General features: G+C 50.2%; 2 protein-coding genes across 2 annotated transcripts in view; one reads left to right on the top strand and one right to left on the bottom strand.

Moving 5' to 3' along the window:
• The first annotated feature begins 4203 nt into the window (after nucleotides 1–4203).
• LOC106886858 (homeobox protein NANOG-like) lies at nucleotides 4204–10076 on the top strand. Its single transcript, XM_014940111.1, has 4 exons — nucleotides 4204–4384; nucleotides 7586–7863; nucleotides 9185–9274; nucleotides 9714–10076. Exons 1-4 carry the CDS (start codon nucleotides 4204–4206, stop codon nucleotides 10074–10076), a joined length of 912 nt encoding a protein of 303 aa, XP_014795597.1.
• A 7031-nt stretch (nucleotides 10077–17107) lies between these two features.
• The window catches only part of LOC106886831 (homeobox protein NANOG-like), a 4536-nt gene continuing 1251 nt past the window's right edge, over nucleotides 17108–20392 (bottom strand). The window contains exons 3-6 of the mRNA XM_014940064.1: nucleotides 20272–20364; nucleotides 18847–19106; nucleotides 18011–18100; nucleotides 17108–17524 (exon numbers count right to left, since the gene is read on the bottom strand). Of these exons, the coding sequence (XP_014795550.1) occupies nucleotides 17108–17524; nucleotides 18011–18100; nucleotides 18847–19106; nucleotides 20272–20364 (860 nt within the window). The remainder of the gene's footprint in view (nucleotides 17525–18010; nucleotides 18101–18846; nucleotides 19107–20271; nucleotides 20365–20392) is intronic.

The raw sequence follows: 20392 nt of genomic DNA, 5'->3' as shown, positions 1-20392 counted from the left end.
GGTTAGAAGAAAATCATATGGACTGTGCCACTGAAAGGACCCAGTTACCGAAATAATTTCCATGGGCATGTTCTCTACCTTCTGCTCTGCTTAAGTATCTTCTGAATGATGTCCACAATCCCAGCCCAGTTTTCAAGTCCATTTTTTCAGCCTCTCCTGCCTTTCCCATCACTGGAGCTACCCCATCAGTAGTACCTGTGCCCACTGCTTTGTGGCAAGTCAGCATGAGCTGCAACCACCTCGTGGAGGGCATGGGGACAGAGAGTGAGGACTTCTCCTCTTTCCTCCTGGTCCCTCTAACTACTGGTCTTCCTTTCTGACATGCCTGTGAAGAGCTTACCCTACTTCTATTGGAGTGGGCTTTCAGCTTCATGGTAGGGAAGACCAGATGAAGGTTGTATAGGATACTGGAGCCAAGAGCATCCTGAAAGGTAATTTATTACCTAAAACCCCACTGAAAAAAAGAAGCAGACCCCCACCCTGCCCAAGCAAATCAAAAGCTGTTGCCTGGCAGTTTGATTTTGCTGACATCCCATATGAAAGGTGCAGAAGACATTGGGGCAGTGACCAAACATGCCTAGGCAGTGATTGTTAGAAGAAAATCAGGTTGTCACAACCACATGGACTGTGACACCGAAAGGACCCAGTTACCGAAATAATTTCCATGGGCATGTTCTCTACCTTCTGCTCTGCTTAAGTATCTTCTGAATGATGTCCACAATCCCAGCCCAGTTTTCAAGTCCATTTTTTCAGCCTCTCCTGCCTTTCCCATCACTGGAGCTACCCCATCAGTAGTACCTGTGCCCACTGCTTTGTGGCAAGTCAGCATGAGCTGCAACCACCTCGTGGAGGGCATGGGGACAGAGAGTGAGGACTTTTCCTCTTTCCTCCTGGTCCCTCTAACTACTGGTCTTCCTTTCTAACATGCCTGTGAAGAGCTTACCCTACTTCTATTGGAGTGGGCTTTCAGCTTCATGGTAGGGAAGACCAGATGAAGGTTGTATAGGATACTGGAGCCAAGAGCATGAGCCTGGGAAGACTTTCATGGAGAACATGGTGAGGTAATAGTGAGCATTAGGGCCCAGCCTGGAAGAAGACAGTACCAAACCAAGCAGGGTTTGGCTCTGTTTGAAGCCAAGCCACACCTGCTGGTTGCCTGCGGCACTGGTTTTTGGGAGCTGCTGCCTTTGCCACAGGCTGTGTCACTGCCTTCACAGGGGAGAGAAGTTCTTCCCCAAGAGGTGGTGTTGCTCTGAAACCATGGGGGGTGGGGTGAGGTCCCTTCAGGAGGTTCCTTCAGCTCCTTTCTGCCTCTAGGTCCCCCTCCTTCCCCTGGGGAGGTGGGTCCTTCTGTGTTGCCCCACTCACTGGTCCAGTTGGGCGAGTGGCTCTCCTCCCAGGGGCACCACCAAACTCCTCCCCGGCTTCTGCCCAGCGGGGGACTTTGTAGTGCAGGTGACCACGCTGGTTTATCATGGCCTTGGGCACTTTGCAAGACAGGTCCCGGACACCTTTCAGAAGCAGCTGAAATCAAGGAGACCAAGTGCAAAGTACTCAGCCAGTGAGACCCCCAAAAAGCACACAGACACCCACTACCCCCCATGCCAGCACCCCGTGCCATGTTTTCTACCAGATCTTCAGATTAACACTCTTAGAAGACATGTCAATACCCTCTAGGTCTGCTACCTTTTTTTCATTTTCTGACTCCACCTCAGGCTATGAAAAACTGAACACCAACATCCAGACATGAGTGAGGAGTGCATGACATCCTCCTCGACTGGACCCAGAGCTGCCCAGCAGGGTCCCAAGCTCCATACAGCCCATGTCATCAGTGTCTCTCCCTTTGCTTAATCAGTGAGGGCCTGAGGGCAGATAAGAGGGACAGTGACTCGTAGCGCTGCAGCTCTGAAACATGGAATGATTCAGAAGCAAGGCATGAGCCCAAAACCACCATGCAGAGGCTGCTGCAGAGTATTTGTCATATCGAGGATGTTCTTGGGATTCCGTCAGGGCAGACGTGCTCAAAACCCCTTTTTCTTTTTTGCTTTAAGTTTTCCGAGTTTATTTCCTACTTCAAACTGCATTCCTTGTGCAGAGAGATGTCTGTCCCTGCAGTTTGCAAGCACAGAAAAGTGTTTCATGCAAACTGAAAATGTAATAATGACTACCAAGTCAAAGAGACCCTAGTCAGGCCCTTAGTTCCCTCCAGTCTGCACCTCATGGGGAAGGGACTGGTCCTGAGGCAGTGGAATCATGCTGTGGTGTGGCACTGAATGGTCTGCCCATGACGGCTCAGGAGAAGTTGCAGTGATTTTCAGGTTCACCCACAGGCCAGTCCTGCATTTCCTTTTGGTTTCCCATGCAGGAATCTCAGAAGGCTCCCAAGTTGCCCCTGCTTTACAGAGAGAGAAGATGGGCCTAATAACCTGCCACAAGGCACAGAGCAGCAGTAGAAATGCTGGTGGAAACGATGTTCTACATCCTCTTAAACTGGTCTAAATCCCATTTTCTATGGTCTTGCTCACCCCTGCCTGTCCTGTTCTTCTCCCTGCTGATACTTGAACACTCTCATGCAAGTAGGGTCTCGTCCCTGGCCTGTTGGGTGCTGGCACAAGCTTGGGAAGAAGACAGTGACAAGCACCTGTGGGGCAATGAGGTGCAGACGGGCAGGGACAGTCCTGGTTAAATCATTTGACACTTCTGTGGATCTGCACTCTCAGCTCTGACCTTCTGACACGACACACACGCATGTCCTGGTGCCAAGGCAGGGCTGGTTCTAGCAAGAAATATTTGAATTTATTCTGGGACTTCTGTCTGTGAATTGAGAAATACAGACACCAGCTGGAGACTCGTAACCTCTTTTGAGATGAAAATAATAAAATATTCCTAAACATAGGCAGAGCAAAACCTTCTGAGGGGAAGGGACTGGAACAAGTCCACCGAGTAGACCAACCTGCAGGCCCACCAGCTGGATTCTGTAGCTCTCTCACTTGCCTCTAGTTATTTAATGGTCAGCTCTGCAGGTTCCCCTTAGGTGGGCTGTATGTCAGCCAACATCAGCTAATGCTGCCTTAAAGGAAACTCTTCATCATCTTTATTCTAATCAGCCTGTGACAGCCTGGCAAAGGCCACAGCCAAGACTAAGCAAATGAAAGGATGTGGCTTTGAGAGGCCATGGGGGAGCAAATCTGTTAGCTGTGGACCTCACCTGCACTAAATCTTTTCCTGCCTCCATAGTGAAAATGGCTCTGTTGATGGTCCCTCTGTAGACCAGACAGCTGAGATTTTGGAGTCTGCTCTGCAAAATGAGATCTGGTCTCATGAGATGTGACTTGTCTGGCGTTTCTGAGTCTGCTCTGGTGCAGACATGGGGAAGATGGGCCAGATGCATTTTCAGCTGGCTCCCTCAAATGCCTGCATGAAGGGAATTCCTTCTCAGTTTCAAAAAAAAAAAGTAGGTTCTAGCCCCCAGGTCTGATCCTTATCTGGGTTTCCCCCTTGCTCCATCTTTGACACCTGCACCAAGGGTGTGGGAAGTGCTGCCAGGTTGGGTGGGGATGTGTGTGCTTGGGTCTCATGGGGGTGTCAATGTGACACAAGCAATGAAGCAAAGATCTCAGAAGCCTCACCATAACCTGGAGCCAGCTTGGGTTTTCCTGATGTGGTACAGAGCAGCTCAGCAGCAGATCTACCTCCTGCCTACTCCCATGTGGTGGACATTGGTTGGGACTCGTTCTCCCAGTGCAGTGACCAGCTCTCTTCCACAGGACACCTGCGCTCACGGGATTAGCTTGTGACAGGACAATTTGACCTGAGCTTGAAGAAGCAAGAGGGAGGAGGTTTCCTGGGGCTCCACATCAGACCCCTGCTCAGGTGTGACTGAGGAACCTGCAGAATGGGAAGAATTCAGAGGGGACATATTTTACCCCTGATGCCATGTGTGGCTCCCCCCACCTCTTCCCTCCCTTCCCCCCCCCACCCTTGCTCTGTCCCCACCCCACCAATCAGCCTCTTTAACATGACAAAGAGCCTCCAGGAGGGGACTAGGGTGAATATTGCAGTCCCAGGCAGGGTATAGCCAGCTATAAAGGTAACCGCCTGCCTACACTTGGGAGCTACTTCAGCTTGCTGGTGATACCTAACCCCTCAAGTGAAGGTGGCATCTACCAGAAGGTGGGGGAACCACCCCTTCGTCTGCCTCCCATGTGTGCCCACTTGGCTCTGCCCCCCTACCAGGCTTACCCCAGCGGGACTGGCATGGGGTACGTGGAGTTCTACTGGAACTCGGCGGGGGAGGCAGGACATGCCCCCACATCCACTGGGCCAGCAGGAGCCACCAGTGCCAGTCAGTCTCCGGAGGTGGGAGGGAAGAGGCAGATGACAGGTAAGGCGTTTCGGCCATGTCCCAGAGCTGGGGGTCACCCAGGATCTCAGGTCAGCCATTTGCTTCATGACCTTGAGCAAATATTTCTCTCCTCCTTGCCTTGGTTTCCTAACGCGTGGGCTGGGAAAAATCTGCTGGGGAAGGTGAAGAGGATGGGTGACCTCGGGCAGTCACACCACCTTGCCATGCTACTTGTCTTTGGTGGCTGAGAACAGGTTTCCCAAACCTCAGAAGAGGCTGTGAGAGCCTTTGGTGGCTGAGAACAGGTTTCCCAAACCTGTGAGAGCTGAGGCACTGCCAGGGCTGAAGGGGCACTGTGACAACATGGTCTTATGGGAGTTCGTGGTTCTCGGGACAGGAATGTCTGAGCCTCCTTTCAGTCAAATGCTGTCATGTGTGCTATGGGGAGAAATAAATCCTGAAGGTAATTCTGCTTGTGGCATCCCTTATCCCCTTACAAACTCCTCGCACCCTTCACGTGCTCGTTAAACTTGAGCCAAGGTATGCTCTGAATCGCTGTGCTGGGAAATCAGCTCCCTTTAAATTCCGAGTTGCTATTCTCTGCTTCTTTTACTTTGCTGTTTTCATTTCTCTGTTTCCCTCCCCTTTCCATGCTCTTGTTGCCTTGCCTTTCACCGTTTGCAAAAAAGTCCCAGGCCCCACCATGGTGGCATTTTCTGTTCCTGCCGTTCCTCTCCCACTCCAGTGAGTGGCAATAGGACAACTGATGAAAACAGGTTTTCTCCCAGCCCTGTGATGTGGTCAGCAGGGTAACTAAGACTCTTGTAAGGTTAATGGGTGGGAGAAGGGTGAGCTTTTGGAGTTCCAGTTTCAAGCCATCAGATGCTGTAGAGAGCTACAGGCTCGGGCAGAGTGACTGCTGGCTACTGGGCACGTGGCTACTTGCCATGTAGTTTGGAGAAAGGCTTAGGTTCTTCCCCTGCTGCCTGCTCCACAGAGGCAACAGGCAGATTGACTCATTTGTGCCCCCAATGGGCCTTGTGTACAGACTTCAAGCTTATCTTCAAACTCTCTCCTCTGTTGCCTCTCTACAGAGACACCTCAGGCATGGGAGCAAAGACCTACAGATGCCAAGGGCTTGTGGGAGTGGGTCTGTCTTAGGTTTTCATGTTTATGTCTGATGCACTGCTCTTCATGTTTCTGGCTTCCTCTTTAATTCACTGTCTTCTCATTGGTGAGGGAGAACCTTTGTCTTGAGCAGGTGGTAAATTACATGGGGGTTTGGGCCAAGCAGGAACGTGTGCGATCTTCAGCTCTACCAGTGTCTTGCTGTGGTTCCTGTCTAACAGAAGACTTTCCTGTTTTCCAAGCCCACATTCTCAGCATGCTCATTTCCTACCTAATAAGGTTTTTACTGCACAGCCTGCAGGAGCCAAGCATCCTGTGGTCCAACATGAATTTTTAGCTTCCTGGGCATCCAGGTCACCGCAGATGTTCAGCTTCCTCTCAGGCTCTGCAGTCTGTCCCCATGCACATAGCACCTCAGGCCTTTGCACCTCATCTGTTGACAGTCCCTTTCTCCTTTTAGGCAGAATCCCTTTGTAATCCTCACGACCCTGCTCCCCAGCACCAGAAACCTGCTCCACTACACACCTTTCTCTTCACATAGCCTGTGCTCTGGATGGTTGTCATCTCCCAGGGGCAGGAAATAGCCAAGAGCAGGCAACCCTGGAGGAGCAGGCACCACGAAGACAGGCATACCTCTGTCAGGAGGGTAACAAGGGAGAAGATACCACAAACATGGCCGCCTTTCTTAGGCCCAGCAACACCTCAAGGCTTTTGAGTGATTGCTTAGTGGCGTCTCAGCTTAGGACAGAAGAAAGAAGGGTCTGGTAGGGTGGATGGGGAGCCCGTTCCTCAGAGGGGTGTCAGTACTTTGTGTTGGACATACTCGGGAGGTTGAGGAGGGTGTCTCAGTAGGTTTCAGAGTCACAGCTCTTGGGGTGAGTAGGAAGGAGACTGGGAGCTACTGGTTGGGCTCAGTAGTCAGAAGTTGGGTACTGAAAGTGGCACTGCTCAATTCACTGCACCCCCTCTCTTCTGAAATGTCAGTAGGAGGAGAGGGGATGGACCATGCAGAAGGGTTTGCAGAGCAGTAGCTGAAGGAAGGAGTGATGAACAGATTTATCATTGCAGTTATGGGGAAGGGGGCAAACTGCCATCACAGCCCTTCAGTCAGGACTGGCCAGAGAAGGGCTCAGACTCTCACAGACCACAGCAACCAGGCACCTGACAAAAAGATTCTGGGTAATCCCTCTTGTTAGCATTTTCCTATTCAGGCAGCTTGAATGACTTTGCATTTTGGCAGCTTTTGTCTGGACTAGTAGCCCAGATTGTTTAGGAAGTTTTTCCTTTAGATCTTTATCTCAACTTTGTCCTCAACAGAGACCCCTTAAGACATCTGGACAAATGAGAAGGGGCTTGGACACCTTTCTCTGCACTTTTAAATTTTGTCCCCTGTGTCCCTGGTACAGGATTACTGGCTCCTCTCAGCTGTCCCACACATCCACTTTTCCTCCCTACCTCCCCACTTTCATGTCAAATTTCTCTCCTTCATTCTTCTCTCTCCAGAAGCCCCCCTCAGCCAAATAGGTCCCTCCATCTATGGGCACGTTTCCAGCAGCAGGATGGTCTGTGGTGGGAGCCACAGGCAAACAGGAGCAACTCAATATCCAAGGCCTGGCTGATGCTCTCCACCTGCTGCCCCATCACTATAAGGCACCATACATGCTGGTCAGAGGTTGCTTTGCCACTGTCTATCAGGCACCTTAAGACTGCTAGGCAGGCAGTTTTGGGGAGCCTAGTCACTAACCCAAAGCTATGGTTGCAGTCATGACCAGGCCTCTTTACACCTCACTAAGGCCAAAATATTATCAGAGCCTTTTGGAGGAGGACAGTAACACTGTGAGTCAACATGCACCATTCTCCCCTCCCTGCCCTGACTTTCCACCAAGGAGCCATGGGCATCCTGGAGGGCTGAGCTGGGAAGCTGGTTGCTGTCAGTGGGCTTGTCTGTGCTCACAGATCCATGAAGAAAGGGGTGTGACACAAAGACTTTGCTTCAAGAAAGCCCCTGTCTGGTGGGCAAGGAGCTCTACAGCAGGCAGGGAGCATGCTCATAGCAATACAGCTGTGCTTTATGTCTTGTATACCTTCTCCCATTGTCTTTTTTTTTTCTAGAAGTATCCCCAGCATCATCCAGTTCTGGGAATTTCAGCCAATTCACACCAGATTCGGCCACCAGTCCTCATTCAGCATCCTCATCCCCACAGCCCAGGGCAGAGAAGTCTCAGAAGGGCAGAGAATATGGCATGGAGGAGGTTAGGAAGGCCAAGAGCCGAACAGCTTTCTCCAAGGAGCAGCTGCAAACCCTGCACCAGCGGTTCCAGAGCCAGAAGTACCTCAGCCCACAGCAGATCCGGGAGCTGGCTGCTGCCCTGGGGCTCACCTACAAGCAGGTGAACACGGAGTCTTTGACCCATGGTATATGTGTCACACAGCAGCTGAATGGTCACAAAAGGCAGTGACAGGATGGAAAAATGAGTCCCCAGCAGAGAATAGAGGCAAAAGTGCCAGCTAACAGTTGCTCCTCTGCCTAGTCGTGCCCAGAGGTCAGAAGCACTTCTGTGGGACAGGAGAGTCAGTGGCACCTCGCTGTGAGGGGTCAGTTAAGGGTACTGCTGCCAACACTTGCAGTAGAATTGCAAACACGGTGATGAATCTGTTGTTTGCCACAGACAAGCTCTACCCTGGGTGTGACAGCACTTCACAGACTTTTTTGGTGACCTTCACAGAAATCCTGGCATGCATCACTCCTCTGCATCCTGGGGCTGTAAGACGCTGAAAGTTATCACTAAGCTTTCCCAGGGCTGATGATGGTGAATGTCTAACCATGTCCCACACTCAGCGCTTGCCTGGCTGTTTGACACCCTCTCCCCTCTCTGCGTGGGTACCACTAGGTCCGTACATTGCAGCCTTTCAGGGTCTCTGCTAATCTCCAGGTGGGTTGTGTGGAGGGAACTGTTGCTGGCTCAAATGATGCCTTCCTAAAGCAGAGGTGGGGCTGGGCAATGGGGCGAAAGTGCTTGCAATTACAAATCCAAAATCTGCCTGGAATTTGGATCTCAGAGCTGGGCAGGATGGCCTGGGTGCCCCTGGAGTCAAAAAGTCATGTATGAATTGTAAGTGCACCCATAACGCACGCACACACTGAACTGGTTCTGTCTGGAGCAAGGCAGGTGGGACAATGCTCTTTGCCCGAATCCACATCCCTGCAAAGGCTGCTCCCACAGCCCAGACACAGCCCTGGGGGAAAACAGCTTTGGAATTCCCCTTCCCCCCCCCACTTGAATTTGGGAACTGCTTGAATTTGGGAAGAGAGAGGTTGCGAGGAGCAAGCCTCTCTCTTCCCTTCTCCCAGGCACGCAGAGACAGTGTCTTAGAAGCTGGCCTGTAGCACAGGGGGCTTGTAGAGGCCTCGGTGGGTCTAATTTGCACCAGCCGGTCATTTCCATGATTGAAATGAGTCAATTTGTCACAGCTCTGACTGTCCCGTGGATGTAATGCCATTCCCTCCCCCCACCATGCAGATGCAGGAGCCACCTGCTGAGGCTGCCAGACAGACACGGCCCCTTGGCAGCAGCCCCAGGGAGCTCTCAAAGGGCTTTATCTGCTGCTGCCCAGATATATCTATGCCATCTGGTGGCATGTGAATCCGGTAGCATTTGCTCTTCCCTCTCCTTTGCTGAAGTCTTTCTCTGCTCTCTCTTCCCCACGCAGGTGAAGACCTGGTTCCAAAACCGGAGGATGAAGCTGAAGAGGTGCCAGAAGCATAGCCTGTGGATGGAACGGGCTCAGTGCCTCACACAGGTCAGAGCATAGCACAAGGCTCAGCATGGCCCTTCACCTAGGCAGATAAGTCCTGTGATATATTTCCTCCATATATATATATATGTAAGGGGGCCACTTAAGCATACCAGTCTCGGTGTAGCCTGCCTTCTGGTTTGTTCAGCCCAGAGGCAGAGACTTGGCACAACTCTCCATGTTCTGTAGGTAGCCCAGCAGTGGGCTGATTATGCCACTGAGATGCTTCCAGAAAAAAGCTTTTTCCCCCCCATATATATATATACAAAACTGTGTACCCACCCCTGAGCTATGGGGATGGATATGGTTCTTCTTGCCCTCCTATGCTATTGCTGCTGACCAAGAGACAACACGAAACGTGAAGGGACATAGCCCCAGTATGTGTCAGGCCTGTGGATACCAGTGGAGAAGATATGTGTTCTGACTCCCTGTCTTTCCCTTCCAGAGTGGCTTCCAGCCAAGTACTTACCTGGATGTGCACCCCAAATTCCACCAGGGCTACCCAATCGCCGCAGCCAGCAACATCCAAGCCATGCCTCCCCCTCGTCAGCAGTATGGAACAGGGCAGAACACCTACACCATCGTGACCAGCGAGGATGGAGGAGTCTTTGGCAAAGGTGGGGGCACCTGCAGCGTTCAGCAGACAGTGGGCTTCATTGCCCAGCACAAAGTAGACTTTTACCACAGCTACCCTGGCAGTGTGGAATATCCGGGCACAAAGACAAATGACAGCTGTAACTTTCACCACTCGGCCACCATGGGGGCTCCTTTCCCAACCACCGCTGGCCATCATCTCTATCATTCCTAAGCACTGTGGATGTGGGGTACTTGGGCACCCAGGAATCAAAGCATTATTCTCATCTCTCCCTTTGCTATTCGTGTGCTCGCCAACTCAGCAGCGTTATGTAGCTAGAACCTGTTTCGGCATCCAAACACGTGCCTGCAAGCATGCACAGACACACAGACATGCACAGACACACAGACTTGCAGATACCTTTTTTCCCATGTAGGTACATACAGCCCTTGATTTGTATGCCCTTACACACGCACCTTTCTTTATTGGCACAGACAAACAAGTTCCCTTACAGGAAGAACCAAGATCTGGCTGCCTAGATTATCCCCTGGATCTTCTCAATTCTTGTAACTTGTCTCAGAGAAGGCACAGACTCCTTTGGGGATCTCTTTTTTACATATCACTGTACAGTTGTCTATAATAACAAATGAAGTCATGGGCTGTATGGAGAGGTGCTGGTCACACTGGTGCCTTCACTGAAGTTGAAGAAGTTACTGTCACACACAAGGCATCCACCTGATGGTTAGACCACCAGTTCTGTAGGTCAGCCACAAGGTTTAGAATTGATGAAGCATCTAGTGAAAGGAGATGTGACAAGTGGCTTGCAGAAAGGCTGGTAAGATGGTAAGCATCAACATGGTAAATAAGCCCTTTGTTCTAGCCTGTATCTTTCTGTGCCTCCCCTCAAGAAAACTAAGCAGTGTGTTCAATTGGCAAATAATAAAAATTTTTAAGATGGATTATGTATTTTTCTGTATCTTTTATTCACTGTAATAGAGCATTGCAATATAAAATCCAGATGGAGCATAAATAGCCATAGCAACCGTATGCTGTTACTGTACAGGTGTTACAATAATTGTTGTTATTGATTTGACTCTGAAACTATAAATGGAGATTTTTCTGTGTTATTAGTGGATCAGCTTCGTGACTTTTGGCAACGCCAGATATCTAGAGTCAGAGGACGATGTGAGTAACTACCACTCACCTTAAGATTTTCTCCTACTCAGCAACATTTCATACTGGGACTAGCTAAAACATAGAGGTACCATCATTTCTAAACTTAATACTGCATAAGTGTACCTAAAACCGGACGCGTGTATCAAGGTATATTTAGTAACAGAGCCCCAGTTCACTGAGTCACGGGTTTTCTATCACTCTGATGATGACAATGACTTTATCTTAATGCAATGAAGTGGCTGTCATGGTTAAAAAAAAAAAAGCTTAAAATGAAGGCAATTATGTCTGCAACTAGTGTAATAAGAGGCATGGTCTTTTATTGGCAAAGTTGCTTTATGTGCATCATAGCTGTTTGTTCCCACCTCCACTCCCTCTTGCAGCCACACTTCGACCCTTTGGCTGTTCAGCTACACCATTTATAGAGCTGCGACTGTAAACTGTATAATCAGCATGATTTGGGAAAAAATAAGGTCTTTTGGAGGGCTAATTTTTAAGTCATATCATTTTGGAGATCCATTTTAACGCACAGCCCAAACACAAACGTCCTACACCCAGCAAGTTAAGCTTGGGAAAGACACGTTCTTGCAACCACTGCACCACCAGAGGGGTGGGGATCGATTGAGTTAGCTTAACTGAAAGGTGCTGGCTAACATCTGAAGGTGGACTACAATAGCAGCAATTATCAAGGCTCTCACATGAGTGGGAGGAGTTTGTACAGCTCCTTTGGAGTCAACAGTGCTGCTACTAACCTGATTATCCTTCCCATGCTACCCCATAAAACGTTGCTGTAGGTGAAAATGTTGAGCCTGTGACTGTTACTCACTAATAATTCTCTGGAAAAGGAGTCACCTGTCATGCCCTGTTCCTTCAGGGATGTTTGAGGACAGGCAGGATCACGGTGTGAAGTCGCTGGGACTGGCTTGCAGAAGGATGCTTGGCTGTAAGAGCAACAGTTGTGATTTCACTACTACTGACCTTCAGCAAAGCTGTGCTAACAACCACCACCAAATCCTGCAGTTTCCTCAAGAAACCCACAATATTTTTCTAGGGGCCATCATTCCAAGACAGGGCTTATTGCCACAGGTGGTTCTGGGGACCAAAAGCCTGCAGCAATTCAAACGGGCAAGTAAGGAACTTCCAGGAAGGGAGTTCACCCAATGCCTGCATTCCCCTAATATCAGCAGGAATGCAGCTCCTGTTACAGGCAGCCCCTGAGCCACTGCCAGCCAGAGGGGGACACTTGGGACTTGCTTTTTCTTCTGGTGCCTTCTGCAAACGTCTAGCCATGACTCGGAAGGCTCTTGGGGCTCACCCAAGGCAGCAGTCATGATGTTGTAATCTATAAAAGATTTAGTGATCCAGACACAGCCCAGCTGCTAGGGACACACCTCGTCTGTGAGCAGATGGGCTTGCACTAAATGTGAGAAATTAATTCTAGCCTGGTTGTGAAAGAGATTCACAGATCTGACCTGAGGGTGCTCTTCAAAACTTTGGACAGCATGAAGATAACACGGCCCTCACAGGAAAGGAAAAACTTTTTTTTTTTTTTTATTGTTTAAGATCAGGGCCATGATTTTGTGCCCTTTGTGCTTTTTGACAGCTCAGCCAAGATGCTGCTGGCCACTGGTGATGGGCCAAGCAGATGCGTGGCAATGCTTTACTAAAAATTTTCAAAACCCTTTTAGCTCAGCATTTGAGTGATGCAGCGTAGTTAGAAAGCTAAATATAATGCTTACACATGCCTGTAGGGAAGAACCTATTAAAGCAAAGATCTGTGTGCCTTTAATCTGTGCCGGAGAGACAACTGTGGCTAGGAGCCCTTGCTCATGGGCCACTCAGAAGAAACTTGTAGGCAGCAGCTCGTAAAACATCGCTGCAGGCCATGTTGACGCAGAGAGCAAGGAATGAGATGACTTGCTGTACTTGCTTGGCATTTTGCCTATGGGACAGCAAAGGCTGGAACCCAGTGAACTGGAGAATAAAACCCTGATCTACATAGTCTGCACTAGATCTAATTTATTCTGTTTGGGTGGGATTCGCTCCACCACTGGACCTAGCATTGACTGACTGGAGTTGGGACGCTGCAGAGATGCTATCAGAGTGCAGTGTATTTCCACAAGCTACAGTATGTGTAAGAACTCTGTGTGAGCTTACAGCTTGACCCTAAAAAGATTTGCTGGCAAGAAGAATCGTGTTTGCAGGGCGCAGAAATCACTGTTACGCGGCACAGTCACCAGAAGCAACAGTCCTAATGGGAGGTGCAATGTAACCCAGCAGAAAAAGCTTTTGCTGACATGTACTTACTTAAAATCATAGAATCACCCCTTCGGGAAGTATGAGTCCGGAGGAATTAGTTGCAGCTCCACCATGTTGGTAGTAGCGCTGCAATTACCTGTGCAGCTGTTTTCACACAGTGAGGTGACTCAGGCACATCGAGGTAACAGGGGATCTCATGAGACTGTGGAAAGGCAGAGCCCTATTCTCCATCCCACAGCTTTTAGAAACCCTTCTTGACCTACTAGCACTCCTTTCCAGCCCGCTTGCCAAAACACCAACAACAGCCCACTCTGCGTGTTCCCTCCAGCTCTGCAACTTCACGTGCTTGCAACCCAGGCTGAGCAACCAGGGGATAACACACCCACCAAGGAATGCTCTGTTGCTGCAGAAGTCCCGTGGTAAATACAGTAATGCAGACCACAGCACGCAGAGCAAGGCACCTCAATCCCAGTATTACGTCCTTAAACGTCCCAGCAACAATATCTGTTTCTGCAGGAGCCAGCTGAGCTCTGGCTACGTGCTTCACCCTTGTGAGAGAAACGTGGAAGAGAAACATGCCCAAGCAACACAGGTAACCCGTAGCGAGCACCCCTTCCATCACTCTGCCAAGGCTTGGGCACATGGTACATTTCTTTAAGTTTGCATCTTAAAAAAAAAGAACACAAAACAAACACAACTAACCAAAAACAAACAGACACCATGACCCCCTTCCTCCCCCCCCAAACCTGGAAACTGGTAATTTTAAAGCTGAAAGAGCAAGGGTTTAGTTATCTATGATTTTTATAGGTATATGCTTCAGCTTTGGTTTTTTTTTTTTTTCCCCAAGGGAATTGTTAAAATTAACGCTACTACTAGGTCGTGACTCAGAACTCATCCAAGCTGATGTTGGGAAATGAGAGATAAGTCACTCTGAGAAAGGCTCTGTGTTGTAATACAGGAAACCGTGTGAACCTGGCATTTCCCCCTCTTCCAGGTCAGATTTACTTTTTTTCTCCTGTTGAAGGTTGGCAACCCGCACGTGGACAACTCAGCCCGTCCTCCTTCTCCAGAAGCTCAAACCTCCGCTCCCTCTCCTTCCTGCACATCTTGCACCTCACCCCAGGAAGCAGATCCTTGCAGTATTGCAAAAGGAAAGCAGACATGCTTTGGCACCCACACAAGCAGGTTCTGGTCAGCAAAGACCCTGTGACAATTTGAGCCTGGGCAGTCAGCCACCAGTTTAGCTAAATTGTCTTTCAGACAGATGAAAAGCTTTGGTGGTGTACGGTCCTTTAAAGAACCTGGGATTAAACCCAAACAGCTAATATTGCTCCCAGCTGCTAAGAGGAGATAAATGCAGCCTTGGGGTAAAGCAGGGAAAGAAAGGGGTTTTTTGTTGTTTCAGCACTGGAGGCAGGATTCAGTTACTTACACACAAACTTGAGGTTAGCACAAGAACTCCAGAGCTGCAGACTCAATGAAGCAGAACTTACCTGGTCTAGTGGGAGGTGTCCCTGCCCATGGCAGGGGTGTTGGAAATCGATGGTCTTCAAGATCTTCTCCAACCAGAACCATTCTATGATTCTATGAATTCCAGACCTCTCACTGTGACCTTCTGGAGCAGCAGGAGGTGGCCACAGAATCTCAAAAGACACTTTCTTTTGCCCCTACCCTCATACTTAAACATCTGTTTTGAAGCATTGTGGCTTAAGGACTAATTATAGGGCTGCATATTACTGCAAGCAGCAGCTAGTAGTCCAGTAGCCGACCCCTGGAGCCCCCTCTTGCACAAGGCAACACACCTGCATGTTAAAAACAAGGCTGATGTGAACTAGTCCTTCCAAGCAGTTGCTTGATCCTACTTCTGGAAGAAACACAGTAGGGTTACTTTTTTTCCCCCCTCCTTTTCTCAGTACTGCTGGTCTAACCTGGGCAGAATATCCATCCTCGCACCAGGCTGTTCCCACGCAAGCTGGCGACACAGTTTCAACATTAAAATAAAGTAATTTATTTTCAATTCAAACAAGTTTGTCAAGAACATTGAGCAGAAGCAAAGTAATAAAAGACAACATGCATAAAACATAAAACATGCTTGAGATCACTGCAAGAAAACACAGCTTAAGAAACAACATTGTGGAACAACAACAGATGTTCACCTCCTTTGCAGTGATAACTACAACATACAACCCTTGTGCAGGCATTTGAAGACAGGGTTGCAGAAAAAATTGTGCACTAACCATAAAAAAACAACAACCAACAAACCTCTACAACAGAAGTATTTATGCTTTTACCATCTCACTTATACTGGCCAGCTCATGCCATTTCGTATTCTTGGGCAGTGGCAGACTGGACTCTGCAATTCCACATCTTGTAAGAAAAAAAAGACAAAACAACAAACCAGTCAAGTTTTACATAGGTTGGAGCCGACTTCAATTTCTCCGTACTGGAAATGATTCAGTTATTTAAAAAAAATGAAACCGAAAATTTTAATTGGCATTTTCCTCATTTTGTCTAACTAGGTTTCTCTAAACTTCTCGCCTCCCCCAGAGCTTGGTTACTTATGCCAGATGCGGCAGCCAGTGCCATTTTTCAGCAGAACAACACAGAAGAGATCCAACTAAGCCCTGGGGAAGGGACAAAAATCCTATTCGTTTACACTTCTAAAACTGGGATTAGAATAGAGCGTGGGGAACCATCCTGCTCTAGCCCCATGGATGACAACTCCACCAGGACCCAACAGGATTCCCCACTCCCAACATCCAGGTTCCACGATAAGTGACATTAAACATAACCTTTAAAATAACCGAGTCCTCTACCTGGCTGCCCACCTCTACCCCAAGGAAAGCTGCACTGTAGTGGTGCTGTGTTTGTGAAGTGCTAGGGGACCATCAGGTATGCATAAGCAGACTGTTCTCACCACTCCAAAGATGACTCCACACAGCCACTCCTCACACTTCCCACAAGGACACTCTGGGCTACCCTCTGCTGCAATCTGCAGGTTGGGACAAGCCAACAGTCTCTCAACAGAGAGATGTAGAAAGGCATGATCTAAACTGGGTGGGGATAGTCCCAGAACTGAAGCAGCTGACAGGCTCAAGTATGTTAGCAGCTTTGGAAACCTGTCTCATGTGAAGTATGGGCAATGTTCTACCCCACTTCTCTCTTCTGCTCCTCCCCCTCCTCTCAATTGCCCTACATACACAGAAGGGCAACAGACAAGGGGTAGGCAGGTACTGACCCCCCCAGGAGGGGTTGCTGAGAGTAACTGGATCAAGTCATCTGAAATCAGATGATCTCATACAGCTTTTCAGTGAGGGAGGAGAGGATGCAGATGAAGAGCCTATCAGCAGTTAACTGACTGAGGTAGCTACAGAAATAGGCAGGACAGCAGGAAAGATTCTGGGCAACAACAGGGTATATCTAGCAGAAATATGCTGAAATACAGGGTTTTCTTCTCCAGCAAAGCTCTGCTGCAAGACACAGAGGGCAAGGACCTGAGATCACTTGCTAAAGAGGCAGCAGAGGAAGGTGGGACTTGGCCAGCAGACGTGGACCTTTACCACCTCTGCTGCTCCTGGCTGTGGCATTGCACGTTCCCCTCCATGAATGAGGTTCCATCTATCTGCACATAAAACACCCTTGCCAAGGGTTAGCCATGGACAGACAGGTGTCTTTAAACAGAAAACTGGCCCAAGGCAGCAGGGTGCCGAGCCCCACCAATGGTTAAAACAGAAGTAAAACAGAGGAGGGGCAAGAGAAAGGAATAAAAACTGGATCCCTGAGTCGAAACCCCATGAGAGAAAACAGGAGAAGGGAGGAAAAAATACTTAGGTCTAAGATTCATAACTGCTCTGGGTCCCCAGGGGATGCCAAGTGGGCTGGTACTGATGCCGTACAGGAGAGCTCGAGAAAGGCATGACATTGTCAGAGGTGCTCTGGAAGCTGTAGGTGTCTTCTGGCTCCAGGCTGACATAATCCACGTCAGCAGGGTAGCCGTGATAGAAGTTCATCTGCTGGCTTAATAAACCCACAGCTTGCTGGGTATTGCAGCTTGTCCCACCTTTTCCAAAGAGCCCCTCATCCTCCACTCCGGCCATGAAGTACAGGCTCTGCCCATTCCCACAAGTCTGGCCACCACTGTAAGCCTGGTGCACGTTGGTCACAGCCTGAAGGTTTCTGCTGGCACAGACGGGGAAGCCCTGGTGAAACGTGGGGGTTATATCCAGATAGGCAGCCTGATGAAACCCATTCTAGGAGAAATGGAGAAGGCCGTTCAGTAATGCAGAGCACCACCCCAACCGTGCCCGTTCTTTGGGATGGGTCCCTCCTTTCTCCCCCCACACCAAACAATAGTGTATCTTTTTGTACTCCTCGTCCTCACTATAGACTAATAATAGCAGAGAGGACAAGATCTTTAATTGGTGATCTCCAACTCAACATGCCTGGAAGCACCATGCTGGGGAGAAAACCAGCATAGGTAGCTTTGCTGGCCCTCTTCAGCTATTTTGTTTTCTATCTAGCCTCAGCTGAGGGAGAGGTGGACTGGAAGGGAAGCTCTTTCAGTGCCAGGGCAGGCTTACCATAGGTGGCACTGTAAGCATTATTATGAGAAATACACCTGGTTTGGTAATATTGAGTCCTCTGCATCGCTCAAGTTAACAGGTTGGACACGATACACATCTACCCAGACTGGAGGAACGGACTGGTGGTGATGGGGAAAGTGGGAATTATCTCACCTGTGGTAGATACAGTCCCTTTTCTACCCACTGGCTTTCCTTCTGGCAACGTTTAAATTTCATCCGTTGATTCTGAAACCATGTTTTCACCTAGAAGTGATTAAGAAAGGACACGGGGCATTAGAAATTAACACTCAAGAGTTTAGTACACATCCTAAAGATGTTTTGCTTTCCACTACAGTCCAGCTTCTGCTGGGCTTTTAATACCGTATATAATTTCAGCAGCCAACAATATGCAGCAGACCCAGGTGGCCACAGAATCGGAATGGAGACTTGAAAACTAACACTCTTACTCCTCAGATCACCACGGGGTCTTTCACGGCACCAAAAACCCCTACCTGAAAGACAGGCCAGGACGACTGCAGAAACACATCTTGTACAGCAGCAGCACCTCGCTGCTGCTGCCAAGATCAGTGCTGACTCAGGAGTGAGTCATTCCTTCAGTAGCTGGTGGGGCAAGGACCTTCTCTCTAGGGAGAGACCCAGGTGCCACTGACTAAGAAAGGCTGCTTGTACAGCAATGCCAGTATCTGGCTTTTCACATTCAGAGACAGCACACGTCCCCACAGAAGACTAAGCAGGCTCTGCATCGCCCTGCTCTGTATGTGCTTTCAAACACCTGCAAGGAGTGGGTGAATAGTGCTGGAACCAAACATAAGAGGAAGCCTGAGTCATAAGTTTTCACGCCCTCTGCTCTCTCATATAAGCAATGGCGTAAACAAGACCACGAAAGAAACTCATCTCTGGAGTCTAAGAAAAAACACCCCAAAAAACCCTGATCACAAGACCAGTTCACACCAGGGATGCAACTCAGCTGCTCAGAGCAAGATGTTCACCTGCTTGTAGGTGAGCCCCAGGGCAGCAGCCAGGTCCCGGATCTGTTGTGGGCTGAGGTACTTCTGGGTCTGGAACCACTGGTGCAGGGTTTGCAGCTGCTGCTGGGAGAAAGCTGTTCGGCTCTTGGCCTTCTTCACCACACCCTCACCTTCCTTCTTGACGGAGGGATGGGGAGACGGGCACTGTGCGGTGGGGCTAGTGGCAGAGTCAGGGGTGTACTGGGTGAGTGTCCCAGAGCTGGAGGAAGCCGGGGAGACATCTGAGAAGAGAGAGAACTGGGGTCAGGCAGAGAAGACTGAAAAGACTTCGAAGTCCAGCTTCTGGGGAAAATTTTAGATTGCAGGGGCTCCGCCGCGCAGGGAAGCGGGAACAGGTATCCCTGGGGCAGAGGATCCATGACCCCTCTCTCTGCTCCCACCTCTACCCCAGGGATACCAGGCAGCAGATCCAAGACCCCTTTTTCTGCTCCCACCTCTGCCCCAGGGATACCAGGCAGTGGATCCAAGATCCAAGGGGTCTTGGATCCAAGACCCCTTCTCTGCTCCTACCTCTGCCCCAGGGATACAGGGATACCAGGCAGTGGATCTGAGACCCTCCTCTGCTCCGACCTCTACCCCAGGGATACCAGGCAGAGGATCCAAGACCCCTTCTCTGCTCCCACCTCTGCCCCAGGGATACAGAGATGTCAGGCAGAGGATCCAAAACCCCTCTCTCTGCTCCCGCCTCCTCCCCAGGGATACCAGGCAGCGGCTCCAAGACCCCTTCTCTGCTCCTACCTCTGCCCCAGGGATACAGAGATGTCAGGCAGAGGATCCAAAACCCCTCTCTCTGCTCCCGCCTCCTCCCCAGGGATACCAGGCAGCGGCTCCAAGACCCCTTCTCTGCTCCCACCTCTGCCCCAGGGATACAGAGATGTCAGGCAGAGGATCCAAAACCCCTCTCTCTGCTCCCACCTCCTCCCCAGGGATACCAGGCAGCGGATCCAAGACCCCTTCTCTGCTCCCACCTCTGCCCCAGGGATACAGGGACGTCAGGCAGAGGATCCGAGACCCTTCTCTGCTCCCACCTCTGCCCCAGCGATACCAGACAGGGATCCAAGATCCAAGGGGTCTTGGATCCAAGACTCCTTTCTCTGCTCCCACCTTTGCCCCAGGGATACAGGAATATCAGGCAGAGGATCCAAGACCCCTTTCTCTGCTCCCACCTCTGCCCCGTCCCGCCTGGATCCAGGGGCCGCTTCCAGCGGGACAGCCGTCGGGGCAGCGCCCGTCGCATCCTCTCCGGGGCGAGCGACCGGCCGGCAGCACCGGCATCTCCCTCCACCCCCCGGGGCCGGGAGGGACACAAGGGACACAACCACCCCTTCCCAAGTCGAGAGCAGCCCCCTCTCGCTCCCCCGCCATCAGCCGGGCCCGGACGCCTACCTGTGTGGGCGGTGGGCGTCTTCTCCGCCGCGGGGAAGGGGAGGGCACCCGCCGGCCCTGGAGCCTCCTCGACGGGCACGTTGTCCATGCTCCCTGGGGAAAACCAGTAATAATCCCCATA

This window comes from Calidris pugnax, unplaced genomic scaffold, assembly GCF_001431845.1.
Source record: "Calidris pugnax isolate Ruff unplaced genomic scaffold, ASM143184v1 scaffold36, whole genome shotgun sequence".
In the NCBI taxonomy this organism is placed as follows: Eukaryota; Metazoa; Chordata; class Aves; order Charadriiformes; family Scolopacidae; genus Calidris; species Calidris pugnax.
This window is presented reverse-complemented; position numbering and strand designations above follow the sequence as displayed.